Below are 16,311 nucleotides of genomic sequence, written 5' to 3'. Positions count from 1 at the left end.
TAGGTCTATGGCTCTTTTGAATGAAAGAGTACGCAGATTCTTCATACACATTTAGGCAAACCCTTTTGGCTACTATGTGACCAAACCCCCCCATTCCTGCATAAGTCTCATTAACAAATGCCTTGATATCTTACCTAACCTTGGTAAAGCCTATGGTGTCAACACCAAAAGCTAGGGCATAGGCTCTACCAAGGTTATATAAGGTATCAAGGCATTTGTTAGTGAGACTTATGTGGCAAAAAGGCAGGTATTTTAGCAAAACAACACAAGAGATCATCAAAGACATCAATTGTGGCAACGGAAGGGGTCTGACTAGTAGGTCCTCAATCTGCAACTAAAGAGTAAGCATTTTGGGAATCCAGGAACTGAAAGCAATCCCAGTGAGAACTAAAAGAAGGTACTGGACTCTGGTAGGAGGAAACAAAGACATTCCAGAGGCCGAAGGACTGTGTGTGTTGGGAAGAGGGGAAATTGTAGTGAATGGAGGTAGAGTCAAAGTGGAGGCAGAAGTGGGGGCCTGACCAACTGGAAGCCCCTTGTGATGCCCCAGAGCTGATGTACTCATGCTCTTTGAGAGTATAGGGCAGACAAGGGGAAGGTCCCTGAGGAGCCTCCCCAGAACACCCACCCTACTGTGCACTCTGGAGTAGAGGATCATTCTATTTCATCTTCTGGACTTAATGGGTGCATGCGTGAGAGTAAGGACCAGGACCATGCACAACAGAGGCTAGAGATCGAGCCTATTTGTCTCTATAGGAAAGTCACACACATTATTTTATAAGCTAGATCTTCTCTTGCAGGTAGATGGAGGATCTCTTGGGAAAGAACACACATTTTACTATGTTACCTCCCACCAAGTGCCTACAATCCTTTCTTTATACATAGTAAGAGTTCAGGAAGAGTAATGATGAGTTCTGATGAAGCCTTTCATATGTATGTTGAGAATGGCCAACCTGGAAAACTAATGAATACAAATGCTGGCATGTTAAGCGAGCAAGATTTTTTTTTATCCCATTGAAATAGCTGTTCAGTCTTCATTCTTTCATCCAAATTTATTGAGAAACCATATAATAATATATTAGACACCCCAGGGATATGCAAGTTAATGTGGCATGAGCACTGTCCCCAAGTAGCGTACAATCGAGTGTGAATAAATATATAAAATAAAAGGGGAATTGATAAGATTACAGAAAAGAGTATAAAGGAATATGAACACTGTATAATTATAAAAATGTTATAACTATAAAAGTTTTTAGCCGTCTTTTGACCGTTACTTTATTATAAGCTATTTATTGGCAACAAAAATATATGAATACACGTAGATGTATGTGTATGTATGTATACAAAGTTATGCACTTCTAATATTTTATTATATATATATCAATTTTATATATAAAATATATGGTATTATGTAGAACATATTTTAATATATGTATGTCTAGTATTCCATTTTATTGCATATGTATAATATGTATAATTTAAATAGACATGTGAGAATAGATGTACATATCTGTATAATAGAAATGGAATAAATCTCTCTCTATGAATAATCTTGAGACACAGCATAGCTAGTGGTTAAGAGCGCTGTTTCTAAAGTCTGCTTGAGGTCAAACACAGGTACTGGCTCTAACACTTATTAGTCATGTGACTTTGGACACACTAACCTACTTGAATCTCACCTTCTCCTCTGCAAAATGGAGATCTTTATAATGCCAATATCACGGGATCATTATGAGATTGAATGAGATATTGCACACAAAGGGCTAGGCAACGTTTTGGTACATAAATAGTGGTAGTTGCTTTATATTATCATCTAATATAGCATAAATATTTTCCATCACACTAAATATGTTTTAAATAAATTCAAAATATTCTCAAAATGCATTTGCTAAATTAAGAAATGGAGGATGAAGTGATGGCTTTATGTTTTAGATGACTTGCATGTATATTGTTAGTGAAGCAAAGGGGCAACTCAAATAGTGGGAAATTTCTTGTACATACGTACAAGTCTTGGGGCTGTCCTGGAAGTTGTTGCTACATAAATATCAAAGAGGCATTTCCCCTCATCTAGGGACTTAAGTGGATCCACGCTATAGTTAACACAGATGAAATATTTAAAAGGCAAAGGAAATATCAAAAGTTTGATAAGTCTGAAAAAATGAGAATATAAAATGCTAAGTTATGGCATTCTGTTTACAGGAGAAAAGGAAAAACCTGCTAATGCCTTTATTATGTTTCCTTTCTCAAAATTCAGACTTTAGACTCTAAAACACTGAATGTTGCAAATAAGATTCATCTCTACTGTGGGCTTATAGACATATCCCATTAATATTGGTTGACTGTAAACATCTTAAAAGGTTTTGCAGAAGCAATTGGTAGAAATACAAGAAAAATAAAAGGTGTCAATACCAAAAGCTACTATCACTAGGACTAGCTGCAGTTATACTATACCGTGTGTTTAAAAAACAATTCCCTTGTACTTTCAGATTATGCTGCAGTCACACCCTACATCTGTAAATATTTTTTCTTGGTCCTCACCTTGGCAGTGGCGTGAGGGGAAGCACCCTTTTCCAGTAACAGCAGCGCCACCTTCTGGTTGTCATAATGAGCAGCAACATGGAGCGGGGTAAGGCCATTCTGTAAAGGGTGTGTTTTAAGTTTCACCATTAATAAATTAGCGTTAGCTGCCCTGAAGCTACTGGGATGCATGGAAAACGGTATTGATTAAGTCCATGTTAATTAATTAATACAGCAAATAGAAAAAAAGAGTTAAACAAATAAAAAAATAAATAAAATAAAATACTTAATAATTTCTTATTAATTTTCATACTAGACACATAACTAAAATCGAAAACAGTTGAACTTGCATTAGCAAAAGGCATCTTGAAGGTCATAGTGGTCTCAAACCCTATGTAAGAAATACTGCATTAACACTGCAGGGATTCTTCTGACCACGGAGGAAGGAGTTCTGGCCCTGTTTGACATGAACAAACATTTGAGACATAGCTCCAAATGCTTTGAGTGGGTGTGTCCGTGAAGGTCACGGGCAGACGTCTCTGTGATGTCTACCTGACACAGTTTTATGAGTTGCGTTTGTATTCCTTTCAGAGGAGTGAAAAAAATATTTTTACAGATCTACAAATCTCTCAACTCCACCGAGTTATCTAATAAAAACTTGTTATTGAAAATCTTTACCTTCCCTGCAGAATCTGCAGCAGCCCTGCGTTGTAAGAGAAGTCTTGCCACATCCAGGCTTCCATACTTGGCTGCCACATGCAGGGGTGTAAAACCCTTCTGAAAATATGAACAACAAGAGTGAAATTTAGTATTTATTTCTGTGACTCCTAATAAGACATTTTGTATTTATTAACACAGGAAGCAAATTATGCTAATTCTCTATTTTGGAAAATATATCAGTAGCATTAAATCTATTAGCCATAAACAAGGATTAGGATACAGGATGAAACTTTACATGAAGAAGTTTAGCTTGATAAATGGAACAAAAGAAATTTTATTTTAAGGGCTTGAGAGACTGAAATCTGACTTTATAGGCTTGAGATGTTTGAAAGTCACTGGTGTCAGTAAACTGGCTCCAATATGTGAATTGGGGGGCGGGAAGCCTTTTTATTGCCTCTAAATTTAGTAGGACTGAAACAACAGCTGCCTTCTCTCCAACCCTCCTGTTCTTTTGTTCAATCCTTTACTATAACATCGAAATTCTAAATTTTTTCATTGAAGTTTTAAAATGCTTTGGTATTTGTGATAAAAAATTATTTGTGATTTAGTTAACTAATATTTTCCACAAAAATGGCAAGATACGTGATTTATAGGACTTTTAAAAAGCAACTCCCATCCTGACAGTTGTTCCTTTTCTCAGAAGATTCCCACTGTCTAAAAAACCAATTCCTTTTGTAAAATACATTCTACTTCTGGTTTGATGTTGGCTTAATTAACATCAGACTTTTAAACACACCAAAGCTTTAAAGCTCTTTTTTAAAAGACTGCTCTCCTACACATTTATATGTACACATTTAACATCTTGTGTGCCTAACCCGTAGCCACCCTCTGTAATTAGCAATGTGTTATAAATACAGAGAAGTCTCTGGACTAAGCGCTGGAGATGGCACAGTTCCTGCATCGTGATCTCAAATCCATCCTCTTGGCCAGACAGTGTAACCACATGGTTTTCCAGCACTTGAGTGCGAGCGGGGGAATTCTAACACCGACCAGGGTGTGTAAAACCCACACAGCCAATGTGCCTGGATTAGGTGCTCCGAGATAAGGCTTGTCCTGGGACCCCGTAAGCCCTGGTCAGAAATATAGAACATTGCTCAGGCAGCAATATTATACTTTCACAGTGTCACCACAGGAAGTATTTTTAACTACGATGACGTTTTCCTATTTGCTTTTCTTTGAAACACTTGGTGCTAATACATTCTGGAAAGAGAGTGAATCTTCTGGCTTTTTCCAAATGTGGGACAAAGGTAGGAAGCGTTTCTTCCTTCCTGTATGAGTCCTCATGCACCAGTATGTGCTCACAGAGCTCTCTCCCCTCCACTCCATGCACACAGTGATTGTGCTGACACCAAACCAAGTCCAGTTCTTTGAGACAAATCATGTGGTGAGGAATCAAAAAGAAACTCCTTAGCCTTAAATCCTGCAGAAATAGTGATCTAACTACTTTATACATTTGGAAACTCCTATTAGACAAAACCACATAGAATCTTTACGACAGAAACACAAAATCAAGATTAGAGGGCGTCACTTGACTCATGCATCACCCTTCTTCCTCTGTGTTCATCTCACCAGGATTTCATTTACCCTCTGATATTTATAAACACTTCAATGGCTTTAATGATAAGGAATCAACCACCATCCAGCCCTAGTCAGGTGCACCAACAAAATGTTCTGTTTCATAGTTCTTCTATTTTATTACACTAATTTACTAAGAATTCAGACCTATTTTTTATCCTAAAAAAACTCTTTGAAAGATAAGGGATATGTTTTATTCTTTATTTCTGTATTTCACCTATCCTAATTTTATTTATTTATGCTTTGATCTGATAAGACAATCACTAAGTTTCTCCTGCGCTATTACTACTCGATGTCTGTTGCTTAGTTTTTTTAAAGAAATTTTAAAATCCTTTCAACTTTTCAGCTTTTGCAATTTGAATAGTTATCAATTTCTTATATCAAAATATTTTTTATAGCTGCAAATCACCACCTGAGTTCACGGTTAGAAACCTCCTTCTCCCTCAGTGCAGTAGACACCTATTCGTTGTGAGCAAATTAAAAAGGTCTTTTGGTTAATGTGAATCTCTAATACATTTTGGGGAATTACTTTGTGACGAATTCACTTGCTCTCATCCAGATTTTCATTTGTCTCATTTTTCTGCTCTTCCGGAGTAACTCAATTTATTTTGTTCCTCTAAGCTGGGTGTGTTTGTTTTATTCCAAGTCACTTTCAAAGAGTGAATTTCAAATAGAATATATAAAGTGGAGGAAAATTACTCAGCCCTATCATGAAACTTTGAACATAAGTGAAATATAGGCAGGTGTCCATTCCATGTCGGTAACGACTACTAGGGTGTTACTTTACAGCTCAGCACAGTTTAGACACTATGGATAGAAACTGGAGGTGAGAATGGGAATGAGCATACCAAACAGGGACGGCCGACATTAGGGTTGGAAAGCCCACAGTGAAGCGAGCTTCTATAGTACCACATCTCCCAGTAAACACAGTACCGCTGATCTAACGCAATATTCTCTTCCTCATTAGTAATACCAGTCAATGTGTTAGGGAATCTTTTTTTTTTTCTCTTGTGAATGTACAATAGATTTTAAGATGGAAAGGGAAGAAAAATTTGCCCTTGCTTTATGGAAGTCATCTTAGTTAAAGTATTAGATATCATACTAGAACCAACATTGGCATTAATGAGAATGAAATTCAGACTCATATTATGTGAATCTTACAATCTCCTCTGATCATTCTGAAAATGAATGTGAAATAGTCAGAGAAAGAAGCCAGAGACCCCAAGATACCCACCCTTTGGGTAACTGTGCAATAGAGCAGAGGGCTCTGACGGAGGGACCCTCTCGGTAGGCATTGTCATCAGGCCATTCTCCTTACCTTGGTAGCTAAGGAGTGGGCTGCTCCTGCTTCCAAAAGGACTGACGCCACATCCACCTGGCCTTCCCTGGCGGAGATGTGCAGTGGTGTATACCCATTTGTAGTGGCCGCATCTGGATGAGCCATGTGTTGTAGAAGCAGCTGGACGATTTCTGTCTTACCCAGGCGGGAGGCAATATGCAATGGTGTCTGTTCCTCCTACAACTCAAGTCAAGTGAACAGTTAGTGCCAGGTGGACCGAACGTCACTGCCACTCAGATGTTTCACCATGTCTTCTCGGAATCTCTAGGACCCTCTATCCAAAAGGAAATCATTGCTACTTTGATCATAGCTTATTTTATATTTTACAACAGAAATGCCCTGTTGAGTTACAAACTCTCCCTTAGAAAAGTTTTTAGAAGTATGAACTTCCATGAAGTTGGTCATTGTTTTCTGGGTACCCCCAAATATTTTTCACCTTATCGATGCTTCAGTCGTCGTTTATGTTTAAATATAAACTAACTCATGATTTGGAATAAGAAAGAAATCTAGTCCAAATGTCCTAAGACCTAGATTCTCATCCAAGAGTTTTCACTTAGAGACAGGATTTATTCTGGGAACTGGACCAAGAGAAAAAGAACCAGGGATGCTGGAAAATCTTTGTTCTCAGCTTCGTTCAGCAAGCCAAGGATACAAATACCAGTCATTTTCTTCAAGGAGAAATTGGATAAAGAAGATATTGTTATCTGGTATAAAAAGATTTTTTTTTTTCACAGACATTACAGATGGGTCTGGGACTTGCATGGAGGACTTCAAAGAAGAAATGGGACTCTGGCAAGAAGCAAATAGGGTGAATAATTTGTCAAGTGTTTTTCATTTTAAAGCAGAGGATACGGAAGAGCAAGTTCAAGGAAGCTCGACAATCACCTGACTCTAATGCGTGGTTAGGAATAATGTTTTCAGTGTTAAGAGAACCAGGCCAAACCACTGTCTCTTGTACAAAGAAATGTGAGCATAACCTTAGTGATGAAAAGAAGTATATCTTTACAATCTGCCCCAGGGCATGTCATAATAAAACTGAGGAAGGAAAAGCTGGGCTAGCTTCCAGGGCTAAGAATGAATGGAGAAAAGATAGAACAGAGCACGAAAGGTCTGTCTGAGAAAATGCAGTATCTTCAATTTATAAGGAAGAAAAAGAGAGAGCTCTAGAAAGGGATGAAATAACATGACATGAATTTCAAGGTACCGAAAAGGAATTAATAATACAATTATTTCAGTCGTTGTATTGGGATGTTATGATACTTTGAAGTTTATAATCTTTCTTCACGTCTGATTAACAGGAAACCCAATTCTTATAATAGACCTGGAAAAAGGGCATAACATGTATTACTAGACCATTTTCTAGATAAGGAGAGTAAAAGGAATTCAGTGGGTCCTCACAGATTGTACAAGGTCATTTAACTATTAAAACAGAACTTCAATTCAGGCATTGGATTCTAAAAGACAATATTTCTTCACCTGCTCATTCCATAGAAATAGATACAGTGAGATGATGTGTAAGAGAACTAACAGGAGAAGGGAACTCTCCAAGGAAAGGGGGCTGACAACACATGAGAGGACGCACCTCTCCCTAATACAGGGGAGAAGATAGAGAAAGGCAGAGGACGAATGGTCACCTGAGTAAATGGTTAGCAAAACAAACAACAATAAAAAGTAAACAACAAGGAACTCCACAATAACTATGGTGCATGCACATCTGTTGTGTCTGTTTCCCTTCAGAAAGGAGCGGGTACTGCAAGTGACACTCTAGAACAGGGCTCCTCAAACTTTTTAAACAGGGGGCTGGTTCACTGTCCCTCAGACGGTTGGAGGGCCGGACTGCGGGCCCCGGGACAAGTCGGCTGCTAAGCAGGACAGGCAGCTGCAGCAAAAACACCTGGCGGGCCGGATAAATCTCCTAGGTGGGCTGCATGTGGCCCGCAGGCCGTAGTTTGAAGACGCTTGCTCTAGAATGCATTTTTCAGCCTGACACAGTGGCTCCCACCTGTAATCCTAGCACTCGGGGAGGCCAAGGTCAGTGGATTGCTTGAGTTCAGGAGTTTGAGACCAGCCTGAGCAAGAACAAGACCCTGTCTCTACTAAAAATAGAAAAATTAGCTGGGTGTGCTGATGGCCTCCTATAGACTCAGCTACTCGGGAAGTTGAGGCAAGAGGATCACTTCACCCCAGAGGTTGCTATGAGCCATGATGCCCAGCATTCTATCCAGAGCACAAAGTGAGATTTTATCTAAATAAATAAATAAATAAATAAAAATGCATTTTTCAATGAATAGGGAAAACGTTGGATGTATCATGACCCTTTAATGATTGAAGTTTAATCCATAGCTGAGAAGTAGCAATCCTTGACTGGTGGTGGCTATGAAACTGATCAAATTATCAACTGTTCTATCTTGATCCTTAGACCAGGGAGCATTAATGTACTTTTTTTTGTTGTTTAATGTTAAGAAGTAAGATGTCTTGTATACTTAAATTTAAAAAATTGGTATAATTTTATATGAAAGTGGAAAAATAACATACAAATTTTGCTAAGAAAAATTTTCAATCTGGAACCAGGGATATAAGACCTTTGAAGGTCTGGACAATTATTACCCTGCTGAATTGCAAAAGTTGGATTTATTGCCCCAAGCTAAAATTACTCTAACCCCGGGTGAAGAAGTGGGAAAATGCTGAAGATAAGATTCATGGGAAGAGCTAAAGAAAGGGGGGTAGCCTGATCTCCTAGGTATTTTCCAGCTGTGGGAGGCAAGACATCCCCCACCATAAAGCATCACTGATAGACACAGCCTACACCAGAATATGGGCGAGGCCTGCTTGACCACTGCAGTCTACTGTTTTATTTTGCTCTAAGGCAACCAGATTTAGGGATGCTGAGCCAGAATTCCTTTTACAAAGAGACAGAAATAATGGTAGATGGGGCAAAGTTCAAAAAGTTGATACATTTTTGCTATTAGTTACTAGCAGGGTTCCTGGGAAGTAAGCCTACTCGCAGCTAACTAAAGTTCTAAGTAAGTTAAATTGCAAGTAACTGTAAGCTAAGTACCCTATGAGTTTGTAATCCCTACAGCAAATGCCAGGCCCCATCATTGTGCCAACAGAGTAAGCTTAAAGCGAGAGACTTCCCAGACGGGCAGGCCTTGGTGGCCCTCTCAGTTATGTCCACTGAGGATAGTGGATAAGGGTGAACCACCCTGAGTGGCTGACTGAGGAATTTAGGCCACTGCACCCTCTCCCATCCAGTTTGTCTGGCAAAATATGCTTTATTTTTGGACTGGTAAATAGAGTATTCTGCTTGCACTTTTTAAACTAGAGATATTATTGTGATTGTGTGGTTTTTCTTTTGTTGTTAATATATATTGGGAGTAGGCAAAATATAATTTAGTCCTGCGGTTGTATAATCATGAAATATTATTTCTTTTTTCTTTCTTTTTTTTTTTTTTTTGAGATGGAGCCTCAAGCTATCCCCCTGGGTAGAGTGCCATGGCATCACGCTCACAGCAACCTCCAACTCCTGGGCTCAAGCGAGTCTCCTGCCTCAGCCTCCCAAGTAGCTGGGACCACAGGCGCCCACCACAACGCCCGGCCATTTTTTGGTTGCAGCCATCATCGTTGTTGGCGGGCCCGGGCTGGGGATTCGAACCCACCACCTTAGGTGTATGTGGCTGGCGCCTTAGCCGCTTGAGCCACAGGCGCCAAGCCGAAATATTATTTCTAAACCCAATTGAGAGGATCTCAAACCATCCAGAGATCTTGACCTTGGAGCTCAACTGTAGCACAGTTTTTGATTATTTCCCCTTCAGAAAGGGTGAATTCTACAGCCATGGTATTAGGTTAAGAGATGATATTATCAAAGGTGTTTGTGCTGAGAAACCAAGAGATAAAAAGGGGCAGATTGATGTGTGTTCTTTTTCTGCCTAATATTCCCTATACCCTTCTTCGGGGGACAGCTCTCCCCCTTCTGGGATAAGTAGACATTGCAAACTCCATGTGGCCTTATAAAAGCTGCCAATCATCTTCTCCCAATTCATAAATGGGCTGCAGGAATGGGTATGCGCTCAAGCTTGATCTTTATCTGGGTCATAGTCATCAGCTCAAGAAGGGAATGTAACTAATTGGAAGCGGGTTTGGATAGGAGAGAAGAGGTGTCTCTGCATTTGAAATGGGAGGTGAGGAGCAAGAACAGAACCAGAGGAGACATCCTTTCTTATCCTAACTCTACTGACTATAAGTGAGTTGGGCAATCCTGAATTTTAGGATCCTAAGCCACCCTACAACACAGGGTTGCTCTTTATATAAAGTAAAATAATTTGTGCTTAAATGCTTTATGAATGATAAAGCACTGTACAAAGGTTAGCTAAATCAAAGAGTTTCAGGGAAATGTTAAAGGACTAAATGAAAATCAACAACCCCTGGTGAAAGGGCGTGGAAAATAGAACACGTGAAAGGGGAAACTCTAGCTCCTGGCAGCTCAAAGTATTATCCCAGGATCTCAAGCACGGTCATCACCTGTGAGTTTTTTAGACATTTAGCCTTGAGTTACGACATACATTTTTAAAGGGCCCCCCTGTAATTTTTATGCACATTGATCTCTGGAGAGCACTGCTTCATAAGGCCATGGTATTTTTCCTGTTGGCAATACAAAGGATGCTACGGGGAAGGGATTTCAGTTGCATCTTAGAATAGGTGGTAGAGCTGAAAAGAAAAAGCCAACAAAAGACAAAAATCAAATATGCTATTTAAATTATGAAGAATAAACAATTAAGACTTATTTATATACATAGATCATGAAACTAAATGTAGTTGCAAAAGTGAAGTAAAAAAGTAAAACTGATGAAATCTACGTGGTAAATAAATGTCATTATATTTCAAGAGAAAGAATCTGTAATTAGTGAGGTTTTCAGAAAAGAGGTTTCAGAGGGCATCCAAAACGGTGTGAGGCTGTAGTAACAGGTTAAATCAAAATCAGTTTAGAAAATTTGGCAGAAATATATGAAAACACAAACTTTCCATTAAAAGTAGAAAAAAATCTGAATTTGAATAACAGAAATATATTAAGGGGTTTTATTTTAAGAGAGAGAAATGGAAAACTCGTTTATTATTGAATATCAGTTACAAAACTTTTACAGACACTATTGCTGGTAAAAATAGTGAAGTATGCAGTACTCAGCGTGCAGTGGTTGGCCACAGAGATATTTTTAACATAGCTGAATGCCAGGTAACCATAAAGGAAAACAAGAGTGTCATGGGAGGGAAAGGATACAGTTGAATAACAACAAATATAAATATATAAAAACATAGCATACCAATGATGATTACCAAGGAACATAAATTACACTGCATGTACAATGGCTAGAAAGACAGATTAAAATTAAACCAACAAAAGTGGCGTCAAGATTGCCAATTTACTACTGGATGCTGTCCGAAGATCCATGGAGCCCAAAAAAATTCATATTAAATTTATCAAATCATCAAAGGTTAAGAAACAACGTGGAAGAGAAAATAGAAAATTTAGTAAACTGACAGAAATTACTGATGCGTTCAGCAGAAAGGAAGGTCTGACAAGAAACTGGGAAGAGAAAGAAAGAAAGAAAGAAAAAAAGAAAGAAAGAAAGAAAGAAAGAAAGAAAGAGGGAGGGAGGGAGGGAGGGAGGGAGGGAAGAACGAACGAACGAACCTATGAAGAAATAAGAAGCAATTAGAGGGAAAAGGAAAGAAGGGAAGGAAGGGAAGGGAAGGGAGAGGGAAGGAAGGAAAGAAAAAAAGAAAGAAAGAAGAACCTGTGAAGAAATAAGAAGCAATTAGAAACAAAAGAAGTCTGATCAAGCGATCTCAAGGCCCAAATTCTACTCCAAAGAGCGGAAATGCAGAACGTCTACATAGGTAACGTCAGAGTAAGAAGAAAAGTAGATATCATTATAAAAAGGAGAGACATGAAAAGGATAACAAGAAAACATAACTGGACTATAATTTCCTTTTAAAGCAATGGTTTTGGTGGTAAGAAAAGTATTGTAACATATCATATGCGTAGTGTCTATGTGATGTAGGTTAAATCTAAACATTCATAAAAATAAAGAGATATGAAAATGCTGTCCTAGGTTAAAAAATTATTAAAATGTTTGTCAATGTCATATTTCCCAGTTACTAAATTTTACATTTTTTCAAATGTTAATGTTTCTGAAATTTGGATGCATTTTTCATCGTGTATATTTGCTTATACAGTGCTTCTTTTTTGCTTAAATAACTGTAATTGGGTTGATACTTTCACTTACAAGTCCATGGCATTTTCAAATCAAGGAACTAAAGCATAAAACCCTATCTGTAAGATAGGACTCATGTGCACAGTAGAGAACCTCAGAGCACCGGCACCTACCCTGGCTCTGGCATCCACAAGGGCACCATTTCTCAGGAGGCATCGGACCACTTCCACCTGCCCCGCTCGGGCGGCCATGTGCAGTGCCGTCTCCCCACGCTGCCAGGAAACAAAGATTATTGAATCATAAATAAACCCCCTGCTCTGGAAGGCAACATATAAAGTTGTCTCTTTCATGAAATTCAGCAATCTATGCAAGGTTTTAAGAAATCTATTTAAAAGCATAATTATTCAGTCTGGAAAAACGTAGTTATATATCTTCTCCATCTTTATAAGAAGAAAGAAATGTTTTTTTTTTTTTTCAGTTCCATAACAAACTAGTAAATTTACCCAAACATCTAGGATACCCTGAGGTTTAACTTCACCATCAATCTAAATTAAATTGGCTTAGGTGACAAAGTTATATTTTATCCTACAAACCAAGAAATATGTCATTGTTGCCCTTGAGTCCATCTCAGCGAGAAACTCAAGGTGGTGAAGATCAAGTACATACATGGCAAAAGAAAAATCACTGGCTCAGTGCCTGTAGCTCAGTGGCTAGGGTACTGGCCACATACACCAAGGTTGGCGGGTTCAAATCCAGCCCGGGCCTGCCAAACAATGACAACTGCAACTGAAAAATAGCCGGGACTTGTGGCGGGTGCCTGTAGTCCCAGCTACTTGGGAGGCTGAGGCAGGAAACTTGCTCGAGCCCAGGAGTTGGAGGTTGCTGTGAGCTGTGATGCCACGGTACTCTACCCAGGGGGACAGTTTGAGGCTCTAAAAAAAACAAAACAAAAACAAACAAAAAAAATATATTGCTGTACCACACATAACTCATTTCTTCTCAAAATTCAAAATTCTCAAAAAATATTGCTTGTTTATAACTCATTTCTTCTCAAAATTCAAAATTTATTTCTCAAATAAACTGTTATTTTACATCTGATCTGTCTTTGTAAACAATGACTATTCATATAAGAAATCTGATTGGCCCAGGAGGTCCCCTCTTTCAGATTAATGAGCAGATTTAATTATGGACAGTTATTTGAGAGATGAGAAAAATAATTGTTAGCAGTGTCATCTGTTGAGGCAGGCTGCCCTGGGCATCACGTCACTTCTCAGGCATCTTCACTCCCCACCAAGGTCTGATACGCTTATCAGGACATGGTGGTGTAAGGGGCAGCGGAAGGGTGTGGGAAGATCAAGAGGATTTTCTCACTGAGAAGCCAGTGATTACTGGACTGCCTCATAAGAGAGAGGTTTTTGAAAATCGGCATAATTTAAAACCATATGTAGTTCTAAAGAACGCAGGGTTTCCTTCATTCAAACAATTTTACAGCTGTGGGAGAACAATAAAAATTACTACAGATTGATTTACCACAACTAGTCTAGAAAATAAGGGTGATTTCAACCAAATCAAGCAAACCATTCCAAATAAACTAAATTGATTTTAAAGTCGATTGTGGTAAAGGGACACTTCTGGCAAACTCCAGTGAACAATGGCTCTTGATTCCTTGAATGACAAATCCTCCAATCTAGAAACCATAAGGTGAACTTTAATTTTGTACACCCCTCACAGTTACTTTTCCCCAGCCCTAGGAGACCCATTCCTTTTGAAGTTATGAGAAATTCATGCCAAATGATTTGACTGTGAAAGTCGTAAACAGGACACATAATTTGCTCTGCTTTGCTGATGACTCATTTTTCCTCTAATGACCTTATTTTGTGATGACAAATTTTGACTTTTGTAAAGTAAATGTGTCTGGACTATGTTGTTTTATAAAATGACATGTTATTGGAATAGCACTGTTTGTCTTCAGACTTTGGATATACAGTTGGATTTTTCTTCTTTGGGAAGCCACATTTTCTAACTTGTTTTCTGTTATCACTGAAAACCTAATTCTAAATAGGTGAGTCTAAAATCCTCTAACTAACATTTTCCTGCCTCACTGGAGGATTGAGATCAGCCCCCCCCCCGCCCCCCGAGGCCAAAATCCAAGGATGTGCAAATCCTTTATATGTAACGATGTAGAATTTGCATAAAACCTATGCCTATCTTCTAGTACACTTTAAATCATCTCTAGATTATTTATAATACCTAATACTATGTAAATAGTTGTTATATTTTCAAGATTTGTATTGTTTGAATTGTAATATTATGTTTTTTGATAATTTTCAATCTGAGATTAATTCACAGATGTGGAACTTACCGATACAGAGCCCATGAATACAGAAACAAAGGGTAAAAGGCTGGAAATTTTGCTAATTTGGGTTGAAATGAAGGCAAGAATAAATTTCCTTACAAGAAATTTTTGCAGGAGTTTCTACTCAATGATGAATTGACGTATTTATTTTATAAGCCAAGCTTTATCAATAAGGGATTTTCAAAAATATAAAAATGTTTTCAATAGTAGTCAATATTTCCGAAACCCTTATTTTATGCTTAAAATTGCTTCTGTGGTTTTTACACATTTGAAATATATAAACTAGATATAAAGCCTAACGTATTAAACTTTATATTCAGAGAAAAGTTATGTATATACTAGGTATACAGTCCCTGTCTCCCCACTTTTTAACAAGGGTCTTGTTTAATTCTTATCTCCTGATTCTGGGGTATCAAACCTTAATGTGTTTAAATCGCCCTCACCTTTTTATATTTCTATCACCATCGACTTTATACGTAAGAATAAATAAGAAAACGAAGGGCGGCATATTTAATACCTTTCATTTCTTGAATGTTGGGCACTGCATCTGATTCAATAGCTTTGTTCTTCTTATCATAAGCTAATGAAATGTAAGGCTTGGGAGAAATTTTTAAGCGTAACATAAAGCGTGAACTTTACCACGAACCCACTGATTAATTAGAGGAAGGTGAAAACTGCACTGTCTGGCCTTCTACTCCTGATAGTCCTGAAAGGGCGTGGTTTTCTGCTTTCATGGTTGTATGGGGACTTTGGATTATAGATGCATTGCAACTGGCAGTTCAGCATTCTAGGTTTCAAAGTGCATTTCTAAGCTTTCTAGAAAAGGAGCTTTTCTGTCCAGCTTATCTGTATACAACAGAGGTTTTGGTACGGCTCACACTTGGAGTGAATCTTCAGACAAAAACAAGACTGGCCAGAGAATGAGTATGCTCATGTCCAAAGCAGGGACTACGTTTCATGCCACTCCTCTGCGCTGTAAACTGACCCTGCGGACAGCTGCATTGACTTCCACCACGGCTGCATCAAGTTGGAAAGCATCAAAGCGCGACAAACAGTATTGCATTCAACAATGCAACATGATTTCAGGCAACACACAAAGCCTTCAAGGGGCGGGAGTACTTTGCAGTTGGGAAATAGCCAACTCCGACAAAGCAAGCAGGCAGTGAGTGTTCACACAGGTTCTGAATCAACTTGCAGAGAGTTTCGGATCCAGTAGCTATAGCCTTATGTTATGAAGTACCCAAGTTCACAGGCATCCCAGTGCTAGAGAAATCAAACTCCTCTAAAGGTAGGATTACTAGATTTAGCAAATAAATACACCAGATGGGCAGTTCAATTTTAATTCCAGACAAACAATGAATAACTATTTTAGTATGTTTCAGCTATTGCATGGGATGCACTTCTACTAAAAAAAAAATTCACTGTTTATCAGAAGTTCAAATTTGACTGGGAGTCCTATATTTTATCCGGCTTCTCTACATATAGGCATCTACTCCTGAAGGATGTATCTTACAAAACTAAAAGGACCAAAGAAAAAATAACTAGTGAGGAGAGGATTATATTGGCATGTGCCTCTCAAATATTCTTTTTTT

General features: G+C 38.4%; 1 protein-coding gene across 40 annotated transcripts in view; it reads right to left on the bottom strand.

Moving 5' to 3' along the window:
• The window catches only part of ANK2 (ankyrin 2), a 654,255-nt gene that overhangs the window by 100,096 nt on the left and 537,848 nt on the right, over positions 1–16,311 (bottom strand). For 33 of the 40 annotated variants that reach the window (XM_023518175.1, XM_023518165.1, XM_023518155.1 and 30 more), the window contains 4 exons: positions 12,537–12,635; positions 6,131–6,328; positions 3,196–3,294; positions 2,539–2,637 (listed from right to left, as the gene is read on the bottom strand). In XM_023518175.1, coding sequence (XP_023373943.1) covers positions 2,539–2,637; positions 3,196–3,294; positions 6,131–6,328; positions 12,537–12,635 — 495 coding nt within the window. The remainder of the gene's footprint in view (positions 1–2,538; positions 2,638–3,195; positions 3,295–6,130; positions 6,329–12,536; positions 12,636–16,311) is intronic. The other 7 variants (XM_023518164.1, XM_023518176.1, XM_023518168.1 and 4 more) reach the window with 1 other exon arrangement.

This window comes from Otolemur garnettii, unplaced genomic scaffold (assembly GCF_000181295.1).
Source record: "Otolemur garnettii isolate 467f Iridium unplaced genomic scaffold, OtoGar3 scaffold00129, whole genome shotgun sequence".
Lineage (NCBI taxonomy): Eukaryota > Metazoa > Chordata > Mammalia > Primates > Galagidae > Otolemur > Otolemur garnettii.
Note: the sequence above shows the minus strand (reverse complement) of the source record. Positions and strands in the feature narration are given on the sequence as shown.